The sequence below is a fragment of the Myotis myotis genome, unplaced genomic scaffold (genome assembly GCF_014108235.1).
Source record: "Myotis myotis isolate mMyoMyo1 unplaced genomic scaffold, mMyoMyo1.p scaffold_m19_p_10, whole genome shotgun sequence".
Classification (NCBI taxonomy): Eukaryota; Metazoa; Chordata; class Mammalia; order Chiroptera; family Vespertilionidae; genus Myotis; species Myotis myotis.
In genome coordinates, this window is record NW_023416314.1 from 5,708,754 (window position 1) to 5,736,091 (window position 27,338).

General features: G+C 44.4%; 1 protein-coding gene across 5 annotated transcripts in view; it reads right to left on the minus strand.

Annotated features, from left to right (window-relative positions):
* Positions 1-5,284: 5,284 nt before the first annotated feature.
* The window catches only part of ALG9 (ALG9 alpha-1,2-mannosyltransferase), a 108,253-nt gene continuing 86,199 nt past the window's right edge, over positions 5,285-27,338 (minus strand). For 2 of the 5 annotated variants that reach the window (XM_036324324.1, XM_036324323.1), the window contains 2 exons: positions 9,102-9,220; positions 5,285-8,815 (listed from right to left, as the gene is read on the minus strand). In XM_036324324.1, coding sequence (XP_036180217.1) covers positions 8,778-8,815; positions 9,102-9,220 — 157 coding nt within the window. In that variant the 3' untranslated portion in view covers positions 5,285-8,777. Of the gene's footprint in view, positions 8,816-8,956; positions 9,221-21,202; positions 21,387-27,338 lie in introns of those variants that run through there. The other 3 variants (XR_004970300.1, XR_004970299.1, XM_036324325.1) reach the window with 2 other exon arrangements.

The following is a 27,338-nucleotide window of genomic DNA, read 5'->3' on the forward strand; positions in this document are numbered from 1 at the left end:
ATTATCCTACTCAAGACAGCCCAGGTCCTTATCTGAGTGAGCCAAGCAGTGCCAATGAGCAGGGTGTGAAAATTGAAGGTCATTCCAAAGGTTGGATCTGCCTGCTCACACCCTTTCCCCCCACCTAATAAATAGGAAATTGCCAAAATTAGCCATTCTCTTTTTTTCCAGATGTGTTATCATTCAGACATACTGAGGTGACACCGGGATCAATGGGAAGAGACCTATAGTAAATTATTAACATCCATTAGGGTACTTCAGTACCTTATTAGTTAACTAGTGGCCCGGTGCACGAAATTTGTGCACGGGGGGGGGGGTTGTTGAGGGGGAGGACGGGGGGGTGGGTGGTATGTCCCTCAGCCCAGCCTGCACCCTTTCCAATCTGGGACATCCCCCTCACAATCCGGGACCGCTTGTTCCTAACCGCTTGCCTGCCTGCCTGATCACCCCTAGCACTCTGCCTGCTGGCCTGATTGCCCCCAACTGCCCCTCCTGCCAGCCTTCTCACCCCCAACTGCCCCTCCTGCTGGCCTGCTCGCCCCCAACTGCCCTCCCCTCCTGGCCTGATCGCCCCTAACCGCCTCTGCCTCAGCCCTGCCACCATGGCTTTGTCTGGAAGGACATCCGGAAGGTCTCCTGGTCTAATTAGCATATTACCCTTTTGTTTCCCAGAAAGCAGGGCCCAGAGAGAATGGACAGGAAAGGTTTGATAGGCTGGGAAAAGTAGAGAAAAGGGTCTGGGGAGGGGAAGAGGCCTAGGGTTGTCATTGGAAAAGGACACCTAACATTTTGCCTACTTAATTATCTTTGATCTGGTGTAATTGCCTTCTGGTCTCCAGTATCAATAGCATTCGATATTAGAAAAACCACCTAAGGAGTGTTTTAAAAATAATGATGCTCTCTGGCTGGCATGGCTCAGTGGTTGAGTGTTGACCTATGAACCAGGAGGTCATGGTTCGTTTCCTGGTCAGGGCACATGCCTGGGTTGCAGTCTCGATCCCTGGTGTGGGGCGTGCAGGAGGCAGCCGATCAATGATTCATCATTGATGTTTCTATCTCTCTCTTCCTTCCTCTCTGAGATCAATAAAACATATTTTAAAAACATAATGACACCTAGGCCCATCTAGGACCACTGACTCGGAATTTCAAGGGGACAGGTGGGAGCAAGCAGAGTGGCCATTTTTATTTATTTTTTATTGATTTTTTACAGAGAGGAAGGGAGAGGGATAGAGAGTGAGAAACATCCATCAGCTGCCTGCACACCCCACACTGGGGATGTGCCCACAACCAAGGTACATGCCCTTGACCGGAATCAAACCTGGGACCCTTCAGTCCACAGGCCGACGCTCTATCCACTGAGCCAAACAAGTCAGGGTGAGAGTGGCCATTTTTAAGAGGGTCCTCAGATGATTCTTTCAGTGCAGCTCTGGGTGAGAATCACTGCTCCACAGATACATCTTCTCCAGCACTGAGTACAACGCTGCTGGAGCAGGTAACAGACAGACCCCAAAACATGCCCTTCTCACTGGGCAACTTGGGACCCAAGAGTTAAAAGGGCAAATCACAGACCAATGGCACCAGTTGCCAAATACTGGTTCTGCAGGCAAATGCAGGTCAAAGAGGAGGCCTCATAAGGCAGGTGTTGGCTCATATCCATGCCTGTAGGTCTGTGATAAAGAAGTGGTTGTTTTTTAAATTGATTTCAGAGTGGAAGGGAGAGGGAGAGAGAGATGGAAACATCAGTGATGAGAGAATCATTGATCGGCTGCCTCCTGCTCACCCCACTCTGGGGATTGAGCCCAGAACCTGGGCATGTGCCCCGACAGATCAGGAACCAAACCATGACCTCCTGCTTCATAGGTCAACAACGCTCACCTACTGAGCCATGTCGGCCAGACAAGAAGTCTGTTTCAGCTCACACAATCTTTTGGCTGTTAGGACCATTAAGAATCACCTGGTTTTACTTTTATCTCCAGGCATGTAAGGACAGAAGCAGCAGCCCAGAAACTAGAAGCAAAGTCAAAAACAAAAAATCCTACCCCCTTGACGTATTTTATGAAGATAACCTTAAGATTCACTTAAATTTTTTTAAAATGCTCATACCCAGGTAAGATGCTATTTAACCCAATTGTTAATTTAGCCATTATTTAGTCTAAGAAGCTACAATAGGAGTTCCCAGTCTGTCTGGGCCACTACAATTCCATAATCTCATGTCCCTTATCTGAATTTGCCTCATTTCATTTACCAAATGCTGGTTACAAATTTGTTTTAATAATGTCAGGTCTACGTTGAACTCTATAGCTAGGAGAGCCAAACAGCTTTCAGTTTTAAAAAGAATCACTTGCTACTTGAAATTATTGAACTTGAATGTATAACTACAAAGTCATCCTGCAATTAATCTCCTTTTCCTAATGGGGTGTGTGGCTGGTAGTAACAGAGCACCACTCACTCCTGGAGGATAGGCTCTGCCTCACATTCATTCAGAAGGTCTCCTGGGTTAAGTCTGACCCTCCAAATCCTATCTAATAAAAGAGAAACATGGTAATTAGCGTATGACCGCTACCCTTCCCATTGGCTAATCAGGGCGATATGCAAATTAACTGCCAGCCAAGATGGCGGCCGGCAGCCAGGCAGCTTAAAGTGAACATGAGGCTTGCTTGCTTCAGTGACAGAGGACTCCAATGTTCCCCGCCTGCCACTGCAGGCCTCTGAGCTGCAACTCTAAGCAACTATGTTACAAATATAGAAGCTAAACAAAACCCCAGAAACCTGCTTTAGTCCCTCGGGCTTCAGCCACAGCAGGATTGCAACACTGTTTCAAATACAGAAGGTAAACAAAGACCAGAAACCTGCTTTCACCAGCGGAGGCCTAAGAGCTGGAGTCAAGCCTCAAAGCTAAAGCTGGCCCAGAATAAAAAGAAAAGAAAAAAAGGAGCAGTTGGGAGCTTCAGTCACTCGCCAGCCTTCAGTCACTCGCCAGCCCTCAGCCACTCACCCAGACTGGCCAGGCACCCCAGTGGGGACACCCACCCTGATCCAGGACACCCTTCAGGGCAAACCAGCCGGCCCCAACCCGTGCACCAGGCATCTATCCTATATAGTAAAAGGGTAATATGCCTCCCGGCACCGGGATCAGTGTGACACAGAGCAGCGCCCAAACCCCCTGATCGCCCTGCGGCTCTGTGTGTGACAGGGGGTGGGGCCACAACCTCCCTAACCGCCCTGCTCTGTTCGTGACAGGGGAAGGCGCCCCAACCCCCTGATCAGCCCTGCTCTGTGCCTGATAGGGGGAGCTCCCCAACCCCATGATTGCCCTGCAGCTCTGTGTGCAACAGGGGGCAGTGCCCCAGCCCTGATCGGCCCTGCTCTGTGTGTGACGGGGTAGAGCCATAACCTCCCCATCGGCCCTGCACTGAGTGTGATAGTGGCGGTGCCCCAACAACTCCCCTATCGGCCCTACTCTGTGAGTGACAGGGGGAGCTCCCCAACCCCTTGATGGGCCCTGCTCTGTGTGTGACAGGGTACAGAGCCCCAACCCCCCTGATGGGCCCTGCTCTGCACGTGACAGGGGGCAGTGCCCCAACCCCGATTGGCCCTGCTCTGTGCGTGACAGGGGGTGGCGCCGCAACCTCCCCATTGACCCTGCCTTGAGTGTGACAGGGGGCGGTGCCCCAACCCCCCAATCGGCCCTACCCTGAGCGTGACTGAGGGTGGCATCGCAACCTCCCATCGCCCTGCTCTGTGCATGACAGGGGTGGCGCCCCAACTCCCCAATCGGCCCTGCTCTGAGCCCGACCAGGGGCTGCACCTAGGGATTGGGCCTGCCCTCTACCACCCGGGAGCAGGGCTAAGCCAGCAGGTCGTTATCTCCCGAGGGGTCCCAGACTGCGAGAGGGCTCAGGCCAGGCTGAGGGACCTCTCCTCCCCCGCGAGTGCACAAATTTTTGTGCACCGGGCCTCTAGTATATAATAATAAAAGCATAATATGCTAATTAGACCAGACGTCCTTCCAGAAGACCTTCTGGACAAAGCCGGGGCTGCGAGGGAAGCCCTGGTCCCCGGTGCCTGCCAGTGGCCGAAGGGAAGGCTGGGTCCTGGGTGCCAGAGGGAAGCCGGTGCCGGCAGTTGGGGGAAGGAAGGACTACTCTTGCATGAATTTCATCCATTGGGCCTCTAGTTAATAGTAGAAAAGCTCAATGAGGGTGCCCAGTCTCTCCTTCTAGAAGGTACTACGAGGAATCTGCCGCTGTTACACACAATGTCAAGCCTCATTCACATCTTCCAAGTTGCCCTTGGGTAACATAGGACGTATCAAATGACTTACTGTATTTTCTGTGGTCTAGAAATCTGCCAAATTGAAAGCGACAGTTGTATATTAGTTTCAGGTTTCTTCTTACTTTTCTTTCTTCATTGTCCATAAACACGCTCAGGGAACTGTGTACTTGTGCGACACGGTCTTTGCCCCTAGACATGCCAGCAATGCTCTTGAGAGACAGGTTTGCAAGGGATGCATGTTAATAGTCTATGTCCTTAGGAAAGACACTGGGTACTAGAGAGGGTTAGGGAATGGACGTAATCACAAGGGTCTGAAGTCTAGAAAGGCTTCTTAGAGGAGAGGGAGACTCAAGATGGCCCTGTAAGTAAAAGTAACAAACAGAGACAAGGATGAGCCTTCTAGACAGGGGAAAATAATTATGTTAATAAAGCATCCATCTGTAAAACAACCTGGGAGAAAGAAATCAAACTAAGTTTCATGGGCATTTTTGGGTCCTATGGGAAGAAAATTAACCACCAATGGTATAAAACCAGATGGCTATAGGAAGTTATTGGCTATAAGATGCAAGGTGTAAGAATGATACTAGGAATTCATTCACAAAGAAGTTATTTTTGCTCCTAACAACTTCTGGCAAAGTGGTAAATTACCTAAATGTTAGATATTATTAGATCCACATTGCTATGAATATTAAGATCCTCACTTGATGGAAAGTCTTAACCCCAAAACATAAGATGAAACCCTGAAACTCTCTTTTAGTTATAACAGTGATACACTGAGTAATTCCTACTGTGCATGATTTTTCCACAAATAAAATAAAACCAACCCTCACTGGATTTCCCAAAGAATTCTTCCTAGAGTTTTTAGAATAAGCATTTTGAGCTATTTAGACGATAGAAGGCAGGTCTATCCACTGAAGAGTAGGAGTGAGGTAGATGGAAGGAGCTGAGCTCCTTTGTTTTCCAATCTCCACCAAGATTTAAAAGCTAAAGGCAAAAGAGAAAATATCACTTTAAGAAAAGGAAAACTCAAACTGCCAAGATTTATTTAACTTTTTTCTTTCACAGAAAATATAAGTATGCAATGTAAACACTGACACGTGAAATAAAGCACAAGGATCAGGAAGACAAATCACTTGAACAAACTCTTGCTCCAGCACTGGACTGCTTCCTGACAGCATTTGCAGCATGAACCACCTGGTTATATGCATTGGAAAAATTGAAGGCAACATTCACTTAGATTTATTGAAACACCAGAGAGCCTCTGAAATACAACAATGCCATACGGAAGTCTGATTTTTCTCTTGCAAAAAAATTAAAGCTGAACACATGTCCACTTACCGACTTACCAAGGCATGTAATTTAATGGAGGAGCGTAAGAATGAATTAACACATGAGCTTTAATGTGCCTGTGCAGGCAAAGATGAAATTGTGCCTCTTTTCCTTCTCCAGAGAAAATAAAATTAACCAAATTAAAAGCAGAGCTGCCTGGCACTGCCCAGAAGGCAGCACAATCACAGTGAGTTCTTATTTCAATAAACCCCAGGAAATGCAAAACACGATCAAGGACTGCCATTGGTGCTTTGCCCAAATGGTCACTCCAGATCTAATGTTGCAGAACCACATGGAGTTTTCAAGGTTCTTTCCCAGAACTCCAAACTAAAACAAACAAACAAACAAACAACAACAAACGACCCAAATAAATGGTTGGGATCAAGAACCACCTTGATTTAAAACCATGTTTCTAAACTTGAGTTCAATAATAAAGAGTATGGGCTTCAATTTTCTGTGATTATCCCAAGAGATTAAAATGACCAGTCTTCCTCTGGCTGGGTAGTTCAGTTGGTTAGAGCATCGTCCCAATATGCCAAGGTTGGGGGTTCAATCCTTGGTCAGTGCACATACAATGAATAATAAATTAGTGGAACAAAAAAAATCAATCTCTCTCTCTCAAATAATAAAAAATAAAAAAATAAGTAAAATTACCAGTCTTCTTTCCTATCAGATGACAACTACCCGGTGACAGGTAAACTTTGGCAATAAATGCCTATTACACAGTTTGGTTCAGCAATGGGACTCAGTGTTGTAAGATCCGGCGTTCAGATCCGGCTGCTTCAGAGATCAGAGATCAGAGATCAGAGATCAGAACCCTGATATTGCCGAGTCACCCACTCCTGCACTCAGCTCCATAATCAAAGGCTATTACAATCTATAGTCCTTCATTCCTTGATATTGCACAATCTATGGAGAAATAAGTACCTCAGACACTTCACTCTTATAATGGGCAGAGGGACAGCTCACGCTGAACCCTGATTCTCTAGAAGAGATATGTTACTCTGACCAGGTGTTTGAAACTATTCCCCAGCAAGCTAACCCCCCTGTACTGCTGAGATGGAGATTTATAAATGTGTTTATATAAATATCACATGAACAATGCCTTCATAACAAAAAACATTCATTTTTTCTACCCTGACCTATAGCATTTGGCACAGTGTCCTGCAGTTTATTGTGCTCTCATTAAAGATATACGTAGAACAGAGAAAACCAAAATCAGGTTTTAAAAGGAATAGGAACTGATATTCCCCAGGAATCCCTGGCTCAATCATGATCTTTGTTTGTGCTATATTATAGTAAGTTCCTGCTCAGAAGGCTTTTCATTTCCCACACGCAAGATGATAAATAGATCAGCGTTGTGCCACTGCAATTAGAACAAGCCACTCATCGCGGACCTCCCTTTCGGAACTCTCGATTCACCTCTGCAGAAAGTAAAGGGCTTTAGCAACTCACTGCACTATTAATATAGGTATGGCAAGATATTTCAGTGAAAATTCTCTATCCTGTAGTCAGACCAAATGTGCCAGTATCTGGAAAAAGTCATCAAGGATTGAGAATTAAATGGCAGAAGTCGTTAAAGCAGCAAGTGGGACCCCAGTTTATCTTCACTTTCCAGTTACGCTCTATTGCCCAGACCTGTTGCCTCTCCAGTGCTTCCACTGGGTCCCAATCTTCCTTCAGAGGGGAGACCTTCATATGGCCACTAGCCATTCCTTCCCTTATCATTTCTTTTCTCCTCTCTTGGGATCAGTTCCTATGGAAAGCCCTTCTCTTTGAAAAATGAAAGATGAAACTCCGAAAAATAGATTCAACCGATTTGCAGATACTAGACACAACTCTCCTTGGAGAAATAAGGCACCTATGCTGTGAGCCAGATTGACTATAGAAATGAACTACTACGGGATCCTGCCTGGCTACCAAGGAGCATGACTTCCAAACACGAGCACCGTGTTCCTGCCACCGGCCAGGCTGGACCACGGAGCACTGCTGTGATGAGAGTCTAACCAACAGACAGTGGAGGCTCCGGAGAACTCAAAGAAAAAACCGATAAAATTCTTCATTAAAACAGAAAGTCAGATTATCAATCTCGTCTCTGGACAACCTCATCATTCTTTCAAGTACTATTTTCATAGTCAAGTGAGGAAATATGGAAGAGTACTAGATGAGAAGCTGGGCAACATAGGTTCTGGTCCTGGTGCTATTACTTACTGGCTATGTGACCTTGGGCAAGTCACTTTACCTTCCCCAGTAATCTCAGTTTCTTCATCTGTACAATGGGTATAAAAACACTTGCCTTATCTACTTCACATTGTGACTGAGGATCAAATGAGATAGTGCAAAATGCTTCATAAACTATGAAATCATGTATGTAAAGGTAATGTATGTAAAGGGAAAGAGAGTACACACTTATTAAAATATTAGGTCATTATAATTGCCTATCTGATGAGAAGCGCCCCATGCAGGATGTGCTTGGCAATGTACAGACTCAAAAATAGTTGCTATAAATATACACTGGTCTTTTTCACTAGGGTTGTTTAAAAAAGGGAAATTCTTAATTTCCTCAGAAATGGCCACAGAATACATTACTTAAAAATGTGATATTATCCAACTCTACCAATTGATAGAATTAATTTTCTACAAATATGTCCTGTGCACGTGTTGCTAATCTCCACTTTTCTTCCTGATTTGCTTTGCTTTGCTTTCCGGGGTTTGAGGATTGTGTAGTTTGCATATACTGTATACTGTTCTATTAATAACTTTACACAGGGAAGTCTTGAGTTCAAGAAATAGCATGCTAACACTTAAAAAACAATCCACATAGTTACAGTTTGTTGTAAAGGAAATAAAATGAGAATAAATGGCATTCTAAATAATGAAGTTTGGCCACAGTTCCTCACGTCGTTGCCTTTTTCCTGAGGTACCTCCAGGACAGGCCTCGTCCTGTGAAGCGCTTTAGAGAAACTTAGTCTTGCTGGAGGGGAAGGGGCATGTAGGTTGGCGACTGGGCTGTGCTCATTCTCAGCATTAGGGTTTGAACAAGAAGGTCTGTGAGAAGCTGCCACACAGCTTTGGTGGAGAGGCCCATACGGCCCAGGAGAGGCGAGCTAGTTCTCAGGTGCCAGGCCAGAGAGTGGAGAACAGCTTGACACAGCCACCCAGTTCAGAGACTTTCAATTCTTCCTATGAGTTGATTCTGCTCTTCTCCGGTCTAGTGAATAATTAAACAGAAGAAAAACAATGAGATGTGGAACACTCTATCTCCCTGGACTTAGGGCCTTTCTCTGCCCAGCTGCCAAAAGGTTACATGCAGAACAGACACTCAGGCAAGAAGTGAATGTGGGTGACTGACCAGCCCAAAGCACCCAGATTCCAGGATTTGTGTCAGGTGGCCTTTATTACAACGTTACAAGTGATGACTGGGAAGGAGTCCTGCCAGTGGAACCACTAGAACAGGATGGCTGTCCGCTGGGACCATAGGCACACGTGTTGCTAACCTCCGCTTTTCTTCCTGATTTGCTTTGCTTTCCGGGGTTTGAGGATTGTGTAGTTTGCATACACTGTATACTGATCTGACAGGAAAGGGACATAAAATGCCCGCAGCAGCTTTGAAGATCTGAAAAACAAGGGGGTGGGAGGAAAGGAGAATTTTACCATTTGAGAGAATTTACTAATGGTACTGAAAATGATTCAAGGAAATAAACTAAGTGCTATAGTAAGGATGTTTTATATAAGCAGCACAGAGAAGCCTGTTATTTAGCTACTAGACCACGATAAAGTAATCAAAACCAAGTACCTTGTTACCCACACCAAAAAGACAGTCTCCCAATTAAGTCACGGTATAGCCTTCAAAATAGCTCTCGGTCTTCACTTAGCATTAGAACATACCACAGAGAAGTTGCAGGCCAATCAAAGGACTGCTATTTACTGAAATAAATACTTAATACCCAATGGTTTCTGCAGCTAAGAACTGTAGAGACACTCAAATGATCCTGACTCCAGCACTAAATTTCCCTAGAAAGATAAAGAAAAGCATGTTTGGGCTTCCAGTGTAGTGTTCCAGGAATTATTATTTTTTCTTTAATTTTTATTTATTGATTTTAGAGAGAGAAAGGAAAGGGGAGAGGGAGGGGGTGAGGGAGAGGGTGAGGAAGGGGAGAGAGGGGAAGAGAGAGAGAGAGAGAGAGAGAGAGAGAGAGAGAGAGAGAGAGAGAGATTTGTTATTCCACTATTTATGCATTCATTGGTTGATTCTTGTGCCCTGACCAGAGATCAAACCCACAACTTTGATGTATCGGGATGATGCTCTACCCAACTGAGCTATCCAGCCAGGGCTCTAGCAATTCTTAAGTCAAAGAGAGTCTTATACACAAGCTCATGTCATGACATGTCCCTGGCAAGTTATAAAATGTACATATTTGTTATTAAAATATAGGAATAGATGAAAACCCGAATTTCTTATGAGTTTCTGAAAAATACTTCACATTTATGGAACACTCAGCATTGGACAAACACCAGGAAAAGTGCTTATACTTTTAAAGATACTACTTAATCCAGCCAATAACCCATAGGAGGAAAGTGATATTATCCCTATTTTATAGATGGGACCTGAGGCTTTCATAAAGTAACTTGCTCGGGGTCACACAGGAAGTGACAGAGCCCTCAGTCAAATCCAGCTTTGATTCCAGATTCTGCACTCAACCACTATGGTTTATCCTGTATCACGGGAACAGGCTAACAGGATTCATAACTTCACAGAAAATGTGGCAGTGATAGTTTCACATTCTGTATCAAGCATTACTTTGTGACTGTGATTTCTGAGTCAAAACATCAAAGCTGGCCCAGTTACTGCCAACCTAAATGAGGAAGCTAAAGGGTGTTCCATTGCCAGCCTTTTCTCAGACTCTAAACTTGTAAATGTCATGTCAATGTGGCATTTGCACTGGCAGCCTACCCCTGGGTCTGGCAGACTCCCGCCATGCCTGCACACAATGAGATCGTGCTTGGCATACACACCCCTTAGAAAGGCTCCCCACTGGGATCCTGGCAATGCTCTGTGCTCAACAGAGATGCACTTCACTTCAACAGCTAACCGTTCGAGGGCTCTGACAGAGAAAGAGGCTTAGAAGAGACACACGAGATAAACCAGAGCTTCTGCAAACACAATGAACTGGAGGAGAAAGCACCTACCTGAGCCAGAAAGAAGTGAATGTATTCTTTTTTTTTGCAACAGCTGTAACTGGCTGTTTTCTTGTTTTGTTTTGTTTTTGGGGTTTTTTTGCAACAGCGTGAATGTATTCTTTCTGCCCATCTACACAGATAAGGGGAAGGCCAGAACAGAAGGCTGTAAGCCAGAGCAAACCCCTGCGAGCTTAATGTGGTGAAGAAAAGCCAACACTAACTTAGCGTCATCTCCACTCCACGGTAAAAGCTTCATTAACAGAGTCAGCACATACTGCCAGTCAGCTTAGTCCCTGGTATAACATTAGGGCCACTGGGCCCAATGTGAGTGTTTCACTTTATTTTGGAACAATTCCTTACTATTTGGAAGGGTTATTATTTCATAATGTTAATCTTTTTAGAGTCTTCCAAAGAACAAAAAGAGATTATACTGATTTTTAAAAAACAGAATAAAAAATTTTATCTTATAATTACCATATGGATCTATTGTACCCTTTTATAAATTTAAGCTATATTGTAGGATCTTAGTGGTTTCATTTTTTTTTCTGTATCTTAGATTGTTTACAACTATGCTTTTTAAAACGAGACTAAAGTAATAAGAAAAGGGAAAATGATGAAATTACCAAACAGAATGATGCAAAAGTAAAATAAATAGTCATTATTGCATTATCTTTCAATTTTATTTTCTTTTTTTAAAAAATGTATTTTATTGATTTTTCACAGAGAGGAAGGGAGAGGGATAGAGAGTTAGAAACATCGATGAGAGAGAAACATCGATAAGCTGCCTCCTGCACACCTCCTACTGGCGATGTGCCCGCAACCAAGGTACATGCCCTTGGCCGGAATCGAACCGGGGACCTTTCAGTCCACAGGCCGATGCTCTATCCACTGAGCCAAACCGGTTAGGGCTCAATTTTCTTATTGCATTGCCCAAAGTATTGCATCATCATTAAATAAGGTATGAAAAACTGAAGACATTATCTTTGCTTTCATTGAACATGTTGAGAATTCAGAATTTTAAAATTGCAATCCATTATGGCAATGAGAGAAAACTGACAGGAGACATTTTACAAGTATTAGACAAAACAGCAGATGAATGAAAAGAGAAACAGCAGCACTCAAGACTCTGATGATGATGGTGAAATTGATCTAACAAGCAAAATTTGCCGGTGCATCTTCAGATGACAATATACTGCATGAATTTTCTCAAACTCAAGAATTAATGAGTAAACAATATATTTCCAGGAACAAAAAGGAAATAAGGTATTTTCATTCAGTTAGTCATTCAACAGGAAAGACTTTGTCATGCAGTATTTTGCAACAAGAACCTGGACCGACCTGTTATGTTAACAGGGCATCTGACCACATTTTTGCATCTTTTATTAGGTCTGTGTGTCAAATTTTATTTAATAAAATAAGTGGGCACATGCTGAAGGCAAGTTCATATACAAAGGTGACTGGAAGGACATAGATGAAGTCCTGGCCGGAGTGGCATAGTTGGTTGGTTGAGCATTTTCCCATGCACTGAAAGGTCACCGGTTTGATTCCCAGTCAGGGCACAAACTCAGGTTGTGGGCTTGATCCCCTGATCCCCAGTAGGGGTGCATGCAGGAGGCACCTGATTAATATTTCTCTCTCTCATCACATCGATGTTTCTCTCTCTCGTTTCCTCTCTCTCTCAAATCAATTAAAAAAACGTATTTAAAAAATTCAATGAAACCCTGGCCAGTGTAGCTCAGTTGGTAGAAGCATCATTCTGCACATAGAAAGACCTCAGGTTTGATTCCAGGTCAGGACACATACCTAGGTTACAGGTTCTATCCTGGGTCCTGGTTGGGGTATGTGCATGAGGCAACTGATCGATGTTTCTCTTTCACATCAATGTTTCTCTCTCTGTCTCCTTTTCCCTCTCTCAAAAAAGTCTATGAAAATGTCCTCAGATGAGGATTAAAAAAAATTTCAATGAACTGATCATTTTAACTGGTGTTTATAACATCTAAAAGTGAAAATGTTTGCATTACAGAGCAAAAAAGATAGCTGCCTTCTCTTTAACAAAATTGAATCGTTAAAGGTTTCAAAAAATTCTTCAAATTTTGCATTTTGATGATACAAGTGCAAAAACAACCAGAAGCAATAAGTTAGAACCTATTAGAGATGTACCTGAAGCCCAGAACAAGTATTTTCAAGATGCATAGATTCTACTTTAGAATTAACATTATTTATCTTTAACATCTAAAGCCATTAATTTCTTCAAGAAGATGAAGTGAGGAACAGTCAACACCTCTGAGCTGGGATGGGAACATTCTGTGATTTTTTTAAAACAAAGAGAACAAGTTGGGTTGAATTCCTCATTTCTAAAACTATCGCTGCTGTTCTAGATGAGTGTCTTTACCATGAATAGCTTTAATATGCTAAGCATGACTAGGATCTTTTAAATTGTTATACTGTACTATTGCTGGAAAAGGGAAAATGAAATTGGTTGTTTGCCTTTGAAAAGAGTAGCTCAGCACTAGAATAATATGTGTTTCCATACACATGGAAACAAAGATTAGACTGAATCACAAATTAGAATAAAACTAATACCTATCAAAGCTCATACAACACTGTGTAATTATGTGAAATGCCAACATATTGCTTTGAGGAAGCACAGACAGCAGAATTTAGAGAGACGTACAATATATGCCTCTATCATGGAAATGGAAATACTTCACTTAGCAGTGAGCAAGTCACTCAAGCGAGTCAAAGATGAAACAGACTTGGACAAAGCTATTGTCTGAATAGCATAATTAGCTGACAGCTCAGAATGTTTTCTAATTCAATTACCAGCCATATTTATCAAGGTTAGGAAGTGCTCTGTGGAGATTTAAATCTGCTCTTGCTGATGTCAATGGAAGACTGGCTGCCAGTCCCTGATGTCTCTAGTTCAGCAGGCACAAAAGGAAATGCTGGGTCAATTTTTCATATTAAAAAGAAAACGTCTAGTACTGTTTTCTCTTTTATTTTTATCCATTCATCCACTCATCCAAATATTAATGTCCATGTGAACCCGTAATCTAAGCTGACTGCCAGTTCTTTCTTTTAGAAGCTAGTTTCCTCTCCCTGTGTCTCTGTCTCTTGCTCTCTCTTGCAATTAGCTCACATTTCAGTTACTCTTTCTACAACCCTCAGGGCAGAACTGAATTTTCACAACAATCTTCTGTGCCGAAGAGAATCTCCAAATTCCCTCAAGACTTCATCTATAGTCAACCTATAGTCCTGAGAACTGCTCAAAAAGCTGGTATGTAGTAAAAACGTGACTGCAGTATAATATTCTTTAACAGGAAATGGAGTGAGGGGCATTACTCTAATGGTCAGTGAGTAATGCAAAGGTGGCATTTATTGCATAAAAGAGAAATGAACACAAGAGTTGCTTGCTACATTTATACTCTACTAGAACTTCAGTCCCTTGAAGATATATCTTGACCTAACTGCTATATCTCTAACTTTTAGGACAGTTTCACATAAAGTAACTTTATTAATAATCTGTGAATGAATGAATGACTATGCCCAGACTCTTAAATCAGAGCATTAGTTTACCTCACTCCCTTTTGGCAATACTCATCTTCCACAAGAAAAAGGAAATATCAAAACTAATATGAAGTTCTTCTTCCTCTCCTCTTCCCAGAAATTCAGTCCTAAAGCCATTAGGTGGGGCAGAGCAAAGTAGGAGCCTACGGTGTGTGGTAGGGGAGGGGAAGCTGCAGTGGTCCAGGAGATGTTGGAGCACAAAGACTTGTGGAGGGCATCCATATTAGCAAAGAAAATGTAAATGCTAAAGGTCGAGTAAGTTATCCAGGTTTCAGTTTACACAGAATATGCTCAATCATCATTACCCATGTGACCAAAATGACATTTATTTTCAGCATGCATTCCAAAAGACCCTTGGCACTCACTGAATGCATTTACAGGTTTGACTATTTGGTAACAATCTCCAAAAATCCACACTGTGTAATGATCTGGAAGTTTGCTGAGGCACAAGTTAGAATCACAGCACTGTGTGACTGTTTACAGAGTGAGTCACTTCACTTATTCGTGGCACTTGGCCAATCATGTGAAAACATCATAACCTCTTGACCAGTCACCTTTAGCCAATATTCAGAATGAGGATTGAGAAAAAACTGCTGTTAGGCAACTGGCCATTTTCTGACCTCCAGTCACACCAAGGCTGCTGGGGAAATGCTCTTCACCCGCCTATTTTCCATCTGAGAGCTACTTGGATATGCAGGTACCATAGGTCCCACCCACCATTCCTGGGGAGAAAACGCTGAGCGGTGTTCAAGGTGTTTGCCCCTGCTCTTTGCACCCTTTGGGCTATGCTTCTATGGGACAAATAGGAAGCAGCATTGAAGTCACAGCAGGTAGATGATTCTGGCAAGCTCTATGGAGATGAAATAAATGAGTATGCTTTAAAATACTCGACGATCTTCATTATACCAAATAAGGGCATCAAAAAGTTCTGAAATTTAAGAAATCCTTACTTCACCTTTTTATTCTTTTTACATTTACATAAATCCAGTTTTATGAATGTGAAATACATCAAATAATCAATAAATATTTTCTGAGACACAGCTATATGCTAGGAGTTACACAGAATCAATAAGAAATGTGGTTCTAACTCTCAAGGAACTTAGAACAAAGACCTCGGATGATGCTAGCTACCTGGTCTAAGCTAGCTAAAAGCAGCTGGTGTCCTAAAACACTGTACATAGTTGTCAAACCTGCATCTCTTTAGTATGGACTTGGAGCACAGACGGTCTGTATATAGTCTCTTTCTTTTTTTAAATACATTTTTATTGACTTCAGAAAGGAAGGAAGAAGGAGAGAGAGATAGAAACATCAATGATGAGACAGAATCACTGATCGGCTGCTTCCTGCATGCCCCACACCAGGGATAGACCCTAGAACCTGGACATATGCCCTGACCAGGAATCAAACTGTGACCTCCTGGTTCATAGGTTGACGCTCAACCACTGAGTCACACTGACCGGACATATAGTCTCTTTCTACAGAACTAATTTTATAACAATGGAAAACAGACTCTCTAAACTTCAGAAAAATAAAAACGGTTATTCCTCTTAAAATGTCAGCAGATCTCAATGATTAAGCAGCTAAAGAAACAAGAAGCAAAACACCAATGTGTGTTGAGGCTAAATCTAGTCTGGGCTAGCTCTGCAGATGAAGGTTCTCAGGAAAGTATCTGGAGAGAAGAAAAAATGGAAAGGCTAAAAACTGATAAAGAAACAGAAAGTATAAGAGAATAATGACCTGATAAAGAATTACAAAAGTAGAGCCCAGCCAGCATGGCTCAGTAGTTGAGTATCGACCTATGAACTAGGAGGTCACAGTTCAATTCCTGGTCAGAGCATATGCCCAAGTTGCAGGCTCCATCCCTGCTGTGGGGTGTGCAGGAGGCAGCCAGTCAATGATTCTTTCTCATCATTGATGTTTCTATCTCTCTCTCCCTCTCTGAAATCAGTGTGTGTGTGTGTGTGTGTGTGTGTGTGTGTGTGTGTGTGTGTATGTGGGGTGTAAAAATAAGAATTACAAAAGTCAAGGAACTCTGACCTCTTTTTCCTTACAGTTTCTCTATTCTTAGCATAGAGGAAGGAGCTAAAGACACCCCTTGATTGATGTGTAGGGAAAGACAAGATCACTTCAATTACTGGTTAGGAAGGAAAACTAATTCTACATAAAGGATCTGAACACCATCTGAAGCTTTTCAAACTATTGGCCTGCAACCAAATTCTGACATGAAGTGCAATCTCCCATTCCACCTGGGTAGTAAGAAGCTCAGATGGAACTAGCCTGTTGGACTGTTTTGTGTGCCATATATCTCTTCTGAAAGAAATCTCCTTTAAAAATAAAATTTTCAAAAAGTATCCAATTCAAATGAAGAATGGCATCAAAAGAGCTGTGATGGTTTTAAAACATGTCCATAAATTCCCTCACACTCCTCCCATCCACAGGGAGAGTTTAATTCCTCTCCCTTGAACAGGGGCTATTCCAGTGGCTTGCTTTCAAGAACAGAATGAGCCCTAGCTGGTTTGGCTCAGTGTATAGAGCGTTGGCCTGCAGACTGGAGGGTCCCAGGTTCAATTCTGGCCAAGGGCACATGCCTGGGTTGTGAGCTCGATCCCCAATAGGGGGCATTCAGGAGGCAGCCGATCAATGATTCTCTCTCATCATTGATGTTTCTGTCTCTCTCTCTCCCTCTCCCTTCCTCTCTGAAATCAATAAATATATATTTTTTAAAAATAATAATAATAAAAGAAAAAAAAAGAACAGAATGAGATGGGAACGTTGCTTTGTGAACTCCAAGGCTAGGCCATAAAAAAGATTATATAGCTCTTGAGATACTAACTCTTAGAAGCCAGCCACCACGCTGTGAGGAAACGCAGGCCACATAGAGAAGCCACAAGTAGGTGTTCTGGCTGACAGCCCAGCTGAGATCTAGTCAACAGGCAGCATTAACAGACAGACACGTGACAAAGCCTTTGAGATGCCTCCAGTCCTGACCACCATCTGAAGGCCAATGCATAAGAACCATGAGAGCTATAGAACTGCCTTATCTGAATCCAGTCAACCTCCAGTTCCATTAGAGAAAACAAGAACAATTGTTGTTTCATATCGCTAAGTTTGGGATGATTTGTTACACAGCAATAACTACAACAAGAGTTTCCAACTAATTTGCCCTTTACAGTGATTACTCCAGAAATTATCTTCCAGAAATTGAGAGTTCTGCTTATGCTAGGTCAGGGGCTGGGGGTTATCCACCAGGCTACCACATAGGATACAGGTGCCATGGACTCTTCAGGGCTCATCGCTGCTGGATTCACTTCTTTGTGGAGACTAAAAGGATAGTCATATCTCAGTGAAAATATCTCCTCAGCAGCTACAGCCCAGTGGCCTCTTACAGGCACCTCACTGCTGTCCTCTGACCAGAAAACCTGTCTCCACCACACCAGCTGAAGACACGAATTTCTAACTCCTTACTTGCATTACTCTTCACATCTATATATATAAAAGGCTAATATGCTAAGTGTCTGTCTTACCGGTAGCTATGATGTGCACTGACCACCAGGGGGCAGACACTCAACGCAGGAGCTGCCGAGCTACAGGGACTTAGCAGTGGCAGTGCTCGGGTGATGCACCCGGGAACCAGAGAGGAGGAAGCCTGATTCCTCGTGGGACTGTGTGATTCCACCTTCAGCCATGGGTTACGTTGTTGCTGGGGCACTGTCGGCCCCGAATCTGGTTTACTGCACACTTGCATTTGAGTTCCATACCCTGTACGAAAGCAACTTTGTAGAGTGCCCTCAAGCACTCTGGGACCCCTCAGGGGATGTTGGAAAGTTGGTTTTGGCCTGATCCCCGCAGGCCAGGCTGAGGCACTCCACCTGCCGGAGAGACTCCGCTCACTCCACAGATGCCCTTCAAGCCACGGTGCGACTTCAGGTGCGGCTGGCCAGGGAGGGACCATGGGAGGTTGGCTCCAGGGCATGTCCACCCTGTTTCACCCAGTCCTGCCCCGCCAGCCACTTTCTAATTAATTTCCTTTCAATGTGCACGAATCTGTGCACCGGGTTACTAGTATAATAATAAATTTGCAAAGCTTTGAAATTCTGTCCCACTTAAGTCTCCCTAAATTATCTCAAGCCCTTAATCAGGCAAGCCTAAAATTCAGTTAGATGAGGCTAATCTGCTCCAAAATAGGGAAGAATAAAATGTCATAATCTACAAACCAAAGGTGAAAGCAAAGCAAGCAAAACAAAAGGGACCTGTAACACAGGAGGAATGAATGGGCAGGATGTGGCTGTACGAAGCAGGGGGAGGGCTTCCCAACTTGCTTCCAAAGCTACAAACAGGCCCTGCTGCTCAGGAGGCCAACTTCAACATCCTGGAGAGGCACTTCCCATCAGACTCCCAGGGCGGAACCTTCCCAGCACACTCAGAGAGGAACCCACCACTGAGCTGGTAATCTAGTGCAACACTCTGCCTTCACTCCTCTTGGGGAATCTCAGAGTAGGCATTACAGCTATCTACTTGCTGACTATTTTATACAAGTAGCAATTATATCATCCTTCAAAGAAAGAAAAAAATCCTCTCTTATTTTAGAAACTATGTAATAGGAGATGGCCATAGAATTTGATAAATCTTTATAAAATTAGCCAGACACAGACATGGCAAACTCAGAGAGTATAAGTTGAGGCTATGGTACAAGCTATGTGCAAGGGGTGACTAGAAAATGGTTACTAAGATTTTTTTTTTTAATATATTTTTTATTGATTAAGATATTACATATGTGTCCTTGTCCCCACGTTAACCTCTACCCCCCACCCCCCCACCCCGCTCATGCCCTCACCCCCCCGTTGTCCATGTCCATTGATTAGGCCTATATGCTTGCATATAAGTCCTTTGATTGATCTTTCCCCCTTACCCCCACCCTCCCCTACCTTCCCTCCAAGTCCCGACAGTCCAATCAATGCCTCTCCGTCTCTGGATCGGTCCTTGTTCATCAGCTTATGTTGTTCATTATATTCCACAAATGAGTGAGATCATGTGGTATTTATCCGCTCTCCAGTTCCATCCATGCTGTGGCAAATGGTAAGAGTTCCTTTTTCTTCTTCCTCTTCTTAAAGAATACCTTTCAGCATTTCATATAATGCTGGTTTGGTGGTGATGAACTCCTTTAGCTTTTTCTTATCCGTGAAGCTCTTTATCTGACCTTTTATTCTGAATGATAGCTTTGCTGGATAAAGTAATCTTGGTTGCAGGTTCTTGCTATTCATCACTTTGAATATTTCTTGCCACTCTCTTCTGGCCTGCATGGTTTCTGTTGAGAAATCAGCTGACAGTCGTATGGGTACTCCCTTGTAGGTAACTGACTGTCTTTCTCTTGCTGCTTTTAAGATTCTCTCTTTATCTTTTGCTCTTGGCATTTTAATTATGATGTGTCTTGGTGTGGTCCTCTTTGGATTCCTTTTGTTTGGGGATCTCTGCGCTTCCTGGACTTGTAAGTCCATTTCTTTCACCAGGTAGGGGAAGTTTTCTGTCATTATTTCTTCAAAAAGGTTTTCAATATCTTGCCCTCTCTCTCCTTCTGGTACCCCTATAATTCTGATGTTGGTACGCTTGAAGTTGTCCCAGAGGTTCCTTACACTATCTTCATATTTTTAGAATCTCTTTTCTTTTTTCTTTTTCGGTTGGGTATTTTTTGTTTCTTTGTATTTCAAATCTTTGACTTGATTCTTGGGATCCTCTTGTCTGCTGCTGGATCTCTGTAAATTATTCTTTATTTCAGTCAGTGTATGCTTAATTTCTAGTTGGTCCTTTTTCATGTCCTCCATGGTCTCACTATACTTATTGAGGGATTCATTAAATTTATCGGCGGTTTCCATAAAATTCTTGAAAAACCTTATAAACGTGGCCTTGAACTCTATATCCAATCGTTTGCTTTCCTCCATTTCTGCCATTTGTGACCTGTTTCTTTGTCTCCACATTTTGGCAGCTTCCCTGTGTTGATAGAGTGGCCCTGTGCGCCAGGTGTCCTGTAGGGCCCAGTAGCTCAGCCTCCCCAGTTACCTGGGGTGGACACTCTTGGTGCACTCTTGGTGCCTTGGTTGTTGTAGAATCACTGGGAGGAATTGACCTCCAGGCCAATTGGCTGTGAGAATCAGCTGTGTCTAAAGTGGGAGAACTTCTGTGCTGAAGACACCCTTCTGGGGCAAGACTTGCTTCAGTGGGGCTTTGGTGCTCACTGAGTCTGCTCCCTGAGTGTGTCCCTTATGGATCTGAGGAGTTGCAGTCTGGATGGTCCCCCTCTGACCACTGGGTACAGTGGCTCCTGGATCTAAGGAGGTGCTAATTCAGCCTCTGCCTGAGGCCACACAGCAGGAGCCACAAAGAGGCTCAGCTGTGAAGCAATGCAAGCCGCTGCGGGGCCTTGGGCCTTCTCTTGGAAGTTCCGGGTCTGCCTGGTTCGGCTGCAGTTAGGTACATTCACATGCAAAAGCCTCTGCCGCAGCCTGGGTGGGGCGGGGTCTCAGGGAATCAAAGGGCGGAGAAAGCAGCTATGGCCGATTCTCCGCCCGGAGTCGCGCGTCTCAGTGTCCCGGTAACGGCTGCAAGCACCTCTGAGGGAAAGCCGCCCTCAAGTTCGCCCGCTGCCGGACAGACCAGCCTCTCCCCGTATGAGTCCTGGGTCCCCAGAGACTTCCCGGAACCGGAGTTCAGAGCAGTGGGGAGCTTGTGATTCAAAAAGACAGCCGCGTCCTCAGGCGCCACCCCCTTTCCTCGCGCGCGAGCCGCCGTACCTCTGCACTTCACCTCCGCAGCGCCTCTGGCTCTCAGCGTGCTTTTCTTTCCTTCTAGTTGTAGAATTTACACTCAGCCAGCCTTCCTGTAGTTCTGGATGATGTTTGCTCAGTCCTTTGCGGTAATTTTCAATTGTTGTGTGAGGCGACAATTTCCCGGTGTTTACCTATGCCGCCATCTTAGTTTTTCTGTCAAGATTTTATGCCTGCATCCTCTCTCAAACTAATGACATCTGGGACCTCTAGTCCCTGTTAAAACAGAGAAGCTTAGAAGAAAAGAATGGATGAGCACCTGGGCTGCCACTCTCCCAAATGGGCTAACAACATTTAGCACTATTTAGGGGGTCCTTCTCCAGCAGTCCAACAGTAAAGGCCTTGCTTATCTTCCAACAGTTTCAACAGAAAACAAGCCTCTTTGCATATTCATAGATATTCAGAATTCCTCAATATGCAGCAATCCTAATCTATACTAATAAAAGGGTAATATGCTAATTAGACTGGGAGATCTTCTAGGAGATCTTCCGGATGTCCTTCCAGACAAATCCATGGTGGTGTGGCCGAGGCAGAGGAGGTTAGGGGTGATCAGACAAGGAAGGGAGGGCAGTTAGGGGTGATCAGGCCATTGGGGGGGAAGTTGGGGGCGAGCAGGCTGGCAGGGGGAGAAGTTGGGGGCGAGCAGGTTGGTGGGGGGGGCAATTGGGGGCGAGCAGGCCAGCAAGGGGGGCAACTGGGGGAGAGCAGGCTGGCGGGGGGGGGGGGGAGTTGGGGGCAAGCATGCTGGCAGGTGGGGCAGTTGGGGGCTATCAGGCCAGTGGGAGGGGCAGTTGGGGGTGATCAGGCTGGCAGGGGGGGCAGTTGGGGGCGATCAGGCCAGCAGGGGGGGCAGTTGGGGGTGATCAGGCCGGCAGGGGAGGACAGTTGGGGGCGAGAAGTCTGGCAATGGGGGGCAGTTGGGGGCGAGAAGGCCGGCGGGGGGGGGGGGGGCAGTTGGGGGTGAGCAAGCCGGCAGGCAGGTGAGCGGTTAGGAGCCAGCGGTCCCGGATTGCGAGGGGGATGTCCAAATGCCGTTTAGGGCCTAAATCGGCAGTCAGACATCCCCCGAGGGGTCCCAGATTGAAGAGGGTGCAGGCCAGGCTGAGGGACAACCCCCAGTGCACGAATTTCATGCACGGGGCCACTAGTACTATATAATAAAAGGCTAATATGCAAATTGACTGAACTATGGAATGACTGGTTGCTATGATGCACACTGACCACCAGGGGGCAGATGCTCAACACAGGAGCTGCCCCCTGGTGGTCAGTGTGCTCCCACAGGGGGAGCGCTGCTCAGCCAGAAGCGGGGCTTACGGCTGGTGAGCGCAGCAGCGGTGGCGGGAGCCTCTCCCACCTCCATGGAAGCGCTAAGGATGTCCAACTGCCGTCAGTTGGACATCCCCTGAGGGCTCCCGGACTGCGAGAGGTCATAGACTGGGCTGAGGGAGCCCCCCTCAAGTGCACGAATTTCGTGCACAGGCCTCTAGTGTCGTAATAATCACTAGGTTGATTCCTGTTGGAGTTGAGTCTCCCTGACACACAGAGGATGGTGTTTTTCTGTGCTGGTATTGTCTTCAAGCTCTCCTGATTGCTTCCCTTTCAGACAGCAGAGACCAATCTCAGGAATGGATGGGAAATGAAAGAAGTGACCAAGGAGTGCCAGCAAATTAAACTACATAAGTAAACTGTGGACAAATCCGCATGGGAAACATGGACTGTAGGCCACAGGAACTGTATCTACATACTCCACTCTCCTGTCCTGCTTTTTTGGGACAAGCCCCTGTACTTTGACCACATTAATGCAGGGTGACCACGTATCTCAATTTTCCCAGGGCAAGGCCACTTTTACTTTTAAAAAGCATTCTGATTTGAATGATATATTATAGATCACTTTACCTAAAAGCAAAGTTAAAAATCAGCCAAAGAGGTAAATTGAACTTTTCTTTATTGATCTTCACACCCCTTATCTAATGGGCTTCTTTTTATCTTTCCACTTATGCTCAGGATTTCCTCTCCTTGAATTATGCAAGTGATTCTACTCTCTTTGCCACCAGTACAAATCCTCCCTTTCCTTTAAACCTCGGCTCAAGCACCACTTCCTTTAGGAAGCCTTCTCAGTATACTCTAACCTCCATAGGTCTCTCCTTTCTTTGAAGTTTTAGCAAATAACTTCATGCCTCCTGAGGTTTTAATACTATTTTCAAGTTGTTTTTGTATGTATAACTATAAAGTTGTAAGTTACTTAAGAGCAAAATCTTTGTCTAATTGCTTCTTTTATAACCCTTGCATGCCCTAGCTCTGCAACAAGGACAATAAATATTTTCCTATTTACAAATCTGCCTAATAAGCTGCTTGAGGACATAAGGAGAAGACTGCAGGTCCCGCCCACTGCTGACTCCTTTTCTCACAGCTCACTGTATTTTTCCTTAAAGCACTTAACACAGCATGCAATTATATTTTTATTTGTAGGATTTCTGTTGGCCTACCCATTATACTGTAAGGCCCAAGAAGACAGGGAGCTTGTGTATACTGTTTTTCACTATATACCTAAGACAGTGTTTGGCAGTGTTCAGAGAGTATTTGCTGATTGGATGGATGTTAGAAGGACAAATCCTATATAATAAAAACCTAATATGCTAGTGTCCAACCGTTTGACCAGTCACTATGATGTGCACTGACCACCAGGGGGCAAACGCTGCGACTGGCAGGTTGGCTTGCTGCTGGGGTCTGGCCGATCGGGACTGGGCGAGACAGGCTGGACATACCCTGGAACCCTCCTGTGGTCCTTCCCCAGCCCCAATTGTGCACTGGTGGGGTCCCTTGACCTGGCCTGTGTCCTCTTGCAATCCGGGACCCCTCGGGGGATGTCAGAGAGCCGATTTCAGGCTGATCCCCACAGGCCAGGCCGAGGGACCCCACTGGTGCACGAATCCGTGCACTGGGCCTCTAGTAGATGGATAAGGGGGGGGGGGATGATTTCAAACTGAACTATAAAGAAGATTTAAATTTTAGGGACAAGCATTTGAGAAACAAATGTGATTACATTTCTTGGGAAGGCATTCCCAGTGGCCCTCTCCTTCCCTCCACCCACACTAGAGATGTGCTCAGTGGGCGCACAGGAAACAAAGAAGCAGCTGGGGCCAGCCCAGCTAGAGAAAGCAACCCATAACAATAACTAGTATCACACTTGTAACAGCAAAGGAAAAATTGTAAAGCTTGGCACAGGCCATTGGGAAAAGTCATCGGCTTCCAGGATCTACAATTTGGCCTGATCTTTCTCTGAAACAATGTGACTCCTGAGTCTACCTCTCCCTTTTGCAGTTGAGTTCACTCCCTCATTACAGTAAAACCTTGATATAACGGACTAATTTGGGCAAGGGAGTGTCTGTTAAAGCCAAAGTCTGTTATATAATAAAGTGGGAAAACCCACTTTATTATATAACAAATTAGTTTACCTGTTTTTAACTTAGTCATGCTTTATGTAATTAACATTACATATGTATGAAAGTTTAATTTCATAGAAAAGTTTTCTATTTGTATTACTGTAATTTTAAATTTATACTGAATAGTCTAGTAAATGCGTGCATTCACCAGTCACCCAAGTAAACAAACGCACACGGGTGGGGATGTGACTTAGTGCACTTGGAATGTCGGCTGGCACAGTTAGAACTGCTATAGAAAGTCATGCCACAGGACAACAGAACCAATTGCCAGCACAGTGTAGTGTGATCATGTGCTAATCATTCTTTATGAGCGGTAACTCTTGGATTTAAATACGTAGATATAGTTGTAGATATGTATATTTATTTATGTCAGCAAAATTACTACAGTGTTTTTTCAAACATATGGCCTATTTGCTAAAATGTGTTAAAAATAACAAAAAATAACCTGTTAATTTAATTATAAGCAAACCTTGGTTAAAAGCATTTAAAAATTAACAGAGTTTTAATTTAATTCTCACATATGATACACGGACTGGAAATTTTGTCTGTTAAATCCAAAGTCCATTAAATGAAGGCCTGCAAAATTGAGGGTTTACTGTGCCTTTCATCTAGTCAACCAGCACAGTCTCCTAACTTGTTTCTATGCCTCCAACTTCCCCTTCTTTCAGCCACACCACACTATCACCGCAGCAATCTTCAATAGCATTTCCTCTTGAACTCTTCCTTGGTTCCTCCCACCCTGACCTTTTTGGAATTAATCCTCCCTCCTGTGCTCCAATAGTACTTCTCTGAACTACAGGGTACCTCCCCACACATATAATAAACTCCCCAAGGCAGTGGTCTGGTCTGCACCGTCTAGAGCAGTGGTCGGCAAACCGTGGCTCGCGAGCCACATGTGGCTCTTTGGCCCCTTGAGTGTGGCTCTTCCACAGAATACCCCTTGCGGGCGTGCACCTACAGTGCGAAGTTGACTTAAAACTTTAAGTAAAGTTTATCAAGTTATTTTTAGGGAATGTTGTGGAGTGAAAGAAGATGTAGTGTTGAGGATTGAGAAAGGTATGTTGAGATGGTTTGCACATACAGAGAGGATGAACGAAAGGAGATAGATGAAACAAGTATACAAGATGAGTGTGGATGGGAGAGTTGGAAGGGGTCAACCTCAGCGAAGTTACCTCAATCAGATTGAGGACGTTTTTAGCAAAGGCCAGCTTAGGAGTACCCTAATTAAGTTAATAACAATGTACCTACCTATATAGTCTAAGTTTAAAAAATTTGGCTCTCAAAAGAAATTTCAACGGTTGTACTGTTGATATTTGGCTCTGTTGACTAATAAGTTTGCCGACCACTGGTCTAGAGTCTTAGATGTAGAAGATGTTGAATAAATGCTTATCAAATTGATCCAATTATGCCTTATTTCTGCCCTTAAAATGTAGTTTGTTAGGGAAGCAGGATGTTCAGTGGGGAACAGCGAATGGCACGTCCCCAATGTGTCCCCTGCTCCTGCCGGAGAGGAGCATGCTGAACACAGGCCTGGAGGAGTGATTCTCAACCACATCCTTGTGCGATCGCCGGTGCCCTCCAGTCACTCTGCTCACCACGAGACAGGTGGGAGGTGACCAACACCTTTTATTCTTCCCTCAAGTTTTCCAGTGAAAAGCGCACACATGTCATGTGTCTTCACCTTGCCCCAGGGGCTCTCAGTTTATGTGCACCAGCCAAAGGGGAAATGGGAATGAGGAACCCTTCTCCTTTTTTTAATCCTCACCTGAGGATATTTTTCCATTGATTTTTAGAGAAAGTAGAAGAGAGAGGGAAAGAGAGAAATATCAATGCAAGAGAAACATATCATTGGTTGCCTCCTGCACGCCTCCCCACCCCCACCCCACCAGGACCTGGGCCAGGGAGGTACGAGGTACGTGCCCTTGACCGTGCCCTTGGCTGGAATCAAACACGGGACCCTTTGGTCCGCAGGCCGATGCTCTATCCTCTGAGCCAAACCAACTAGGGTAGGAACCCTTCTCCTTTCAATCCTTCAAAACCAGAATGAAAATAGGTCACCTCAAAAAAACTCACTTGCCCCATGTGCCATGAACAATTTATTCTGCAAGCAATGTACTGTTGGTCAGTGTTTGGGAACCACGAAGTTCCCGTTGTCAGTAGGAAGGCTGCTTGGGATCTGCTGTCCTCTCAGGGTTGGAGATCTTCCCAGGCCCAGATCTCATGTTGTCACAGTTTCTTGACCCCAAAACATTTGAAGTCACAGTGGAGACCTACCCCAACTACTACATCAAATAACAAGCCAGGCACCAAAGAACAACTTCATACCCTCACACTGCTTCTCTCCAACACCCTCCTCTTACTCTCCAATTCTGACAGTTTTAACATCAATCCATCCATGACTCTACCACCCTTCATGGCTTCCCACTTCCTCCATGCCCTGTCCTTCCCTCCTTACCCAACTTAAGGCCATCAATCATTATATCACTTCCCTGCACAAACCCTCACTTCCCTTGCCATTTCATGTTTTGTTGAACTTTTTAGGCTAAAACCCAACCCTAAGGCAGGCAAATGAATGTTCAAAGCAGTATTATTTATAATAACCCAAAAGTGGAAATAACCTGAATATCCATCAACTGGTAAAGGAATAAACACAATGGGTATATCCACAGAATGGAATAGTATTCAGAAATAAAAAGGACAGCACTGATATATGTTATCATATGAA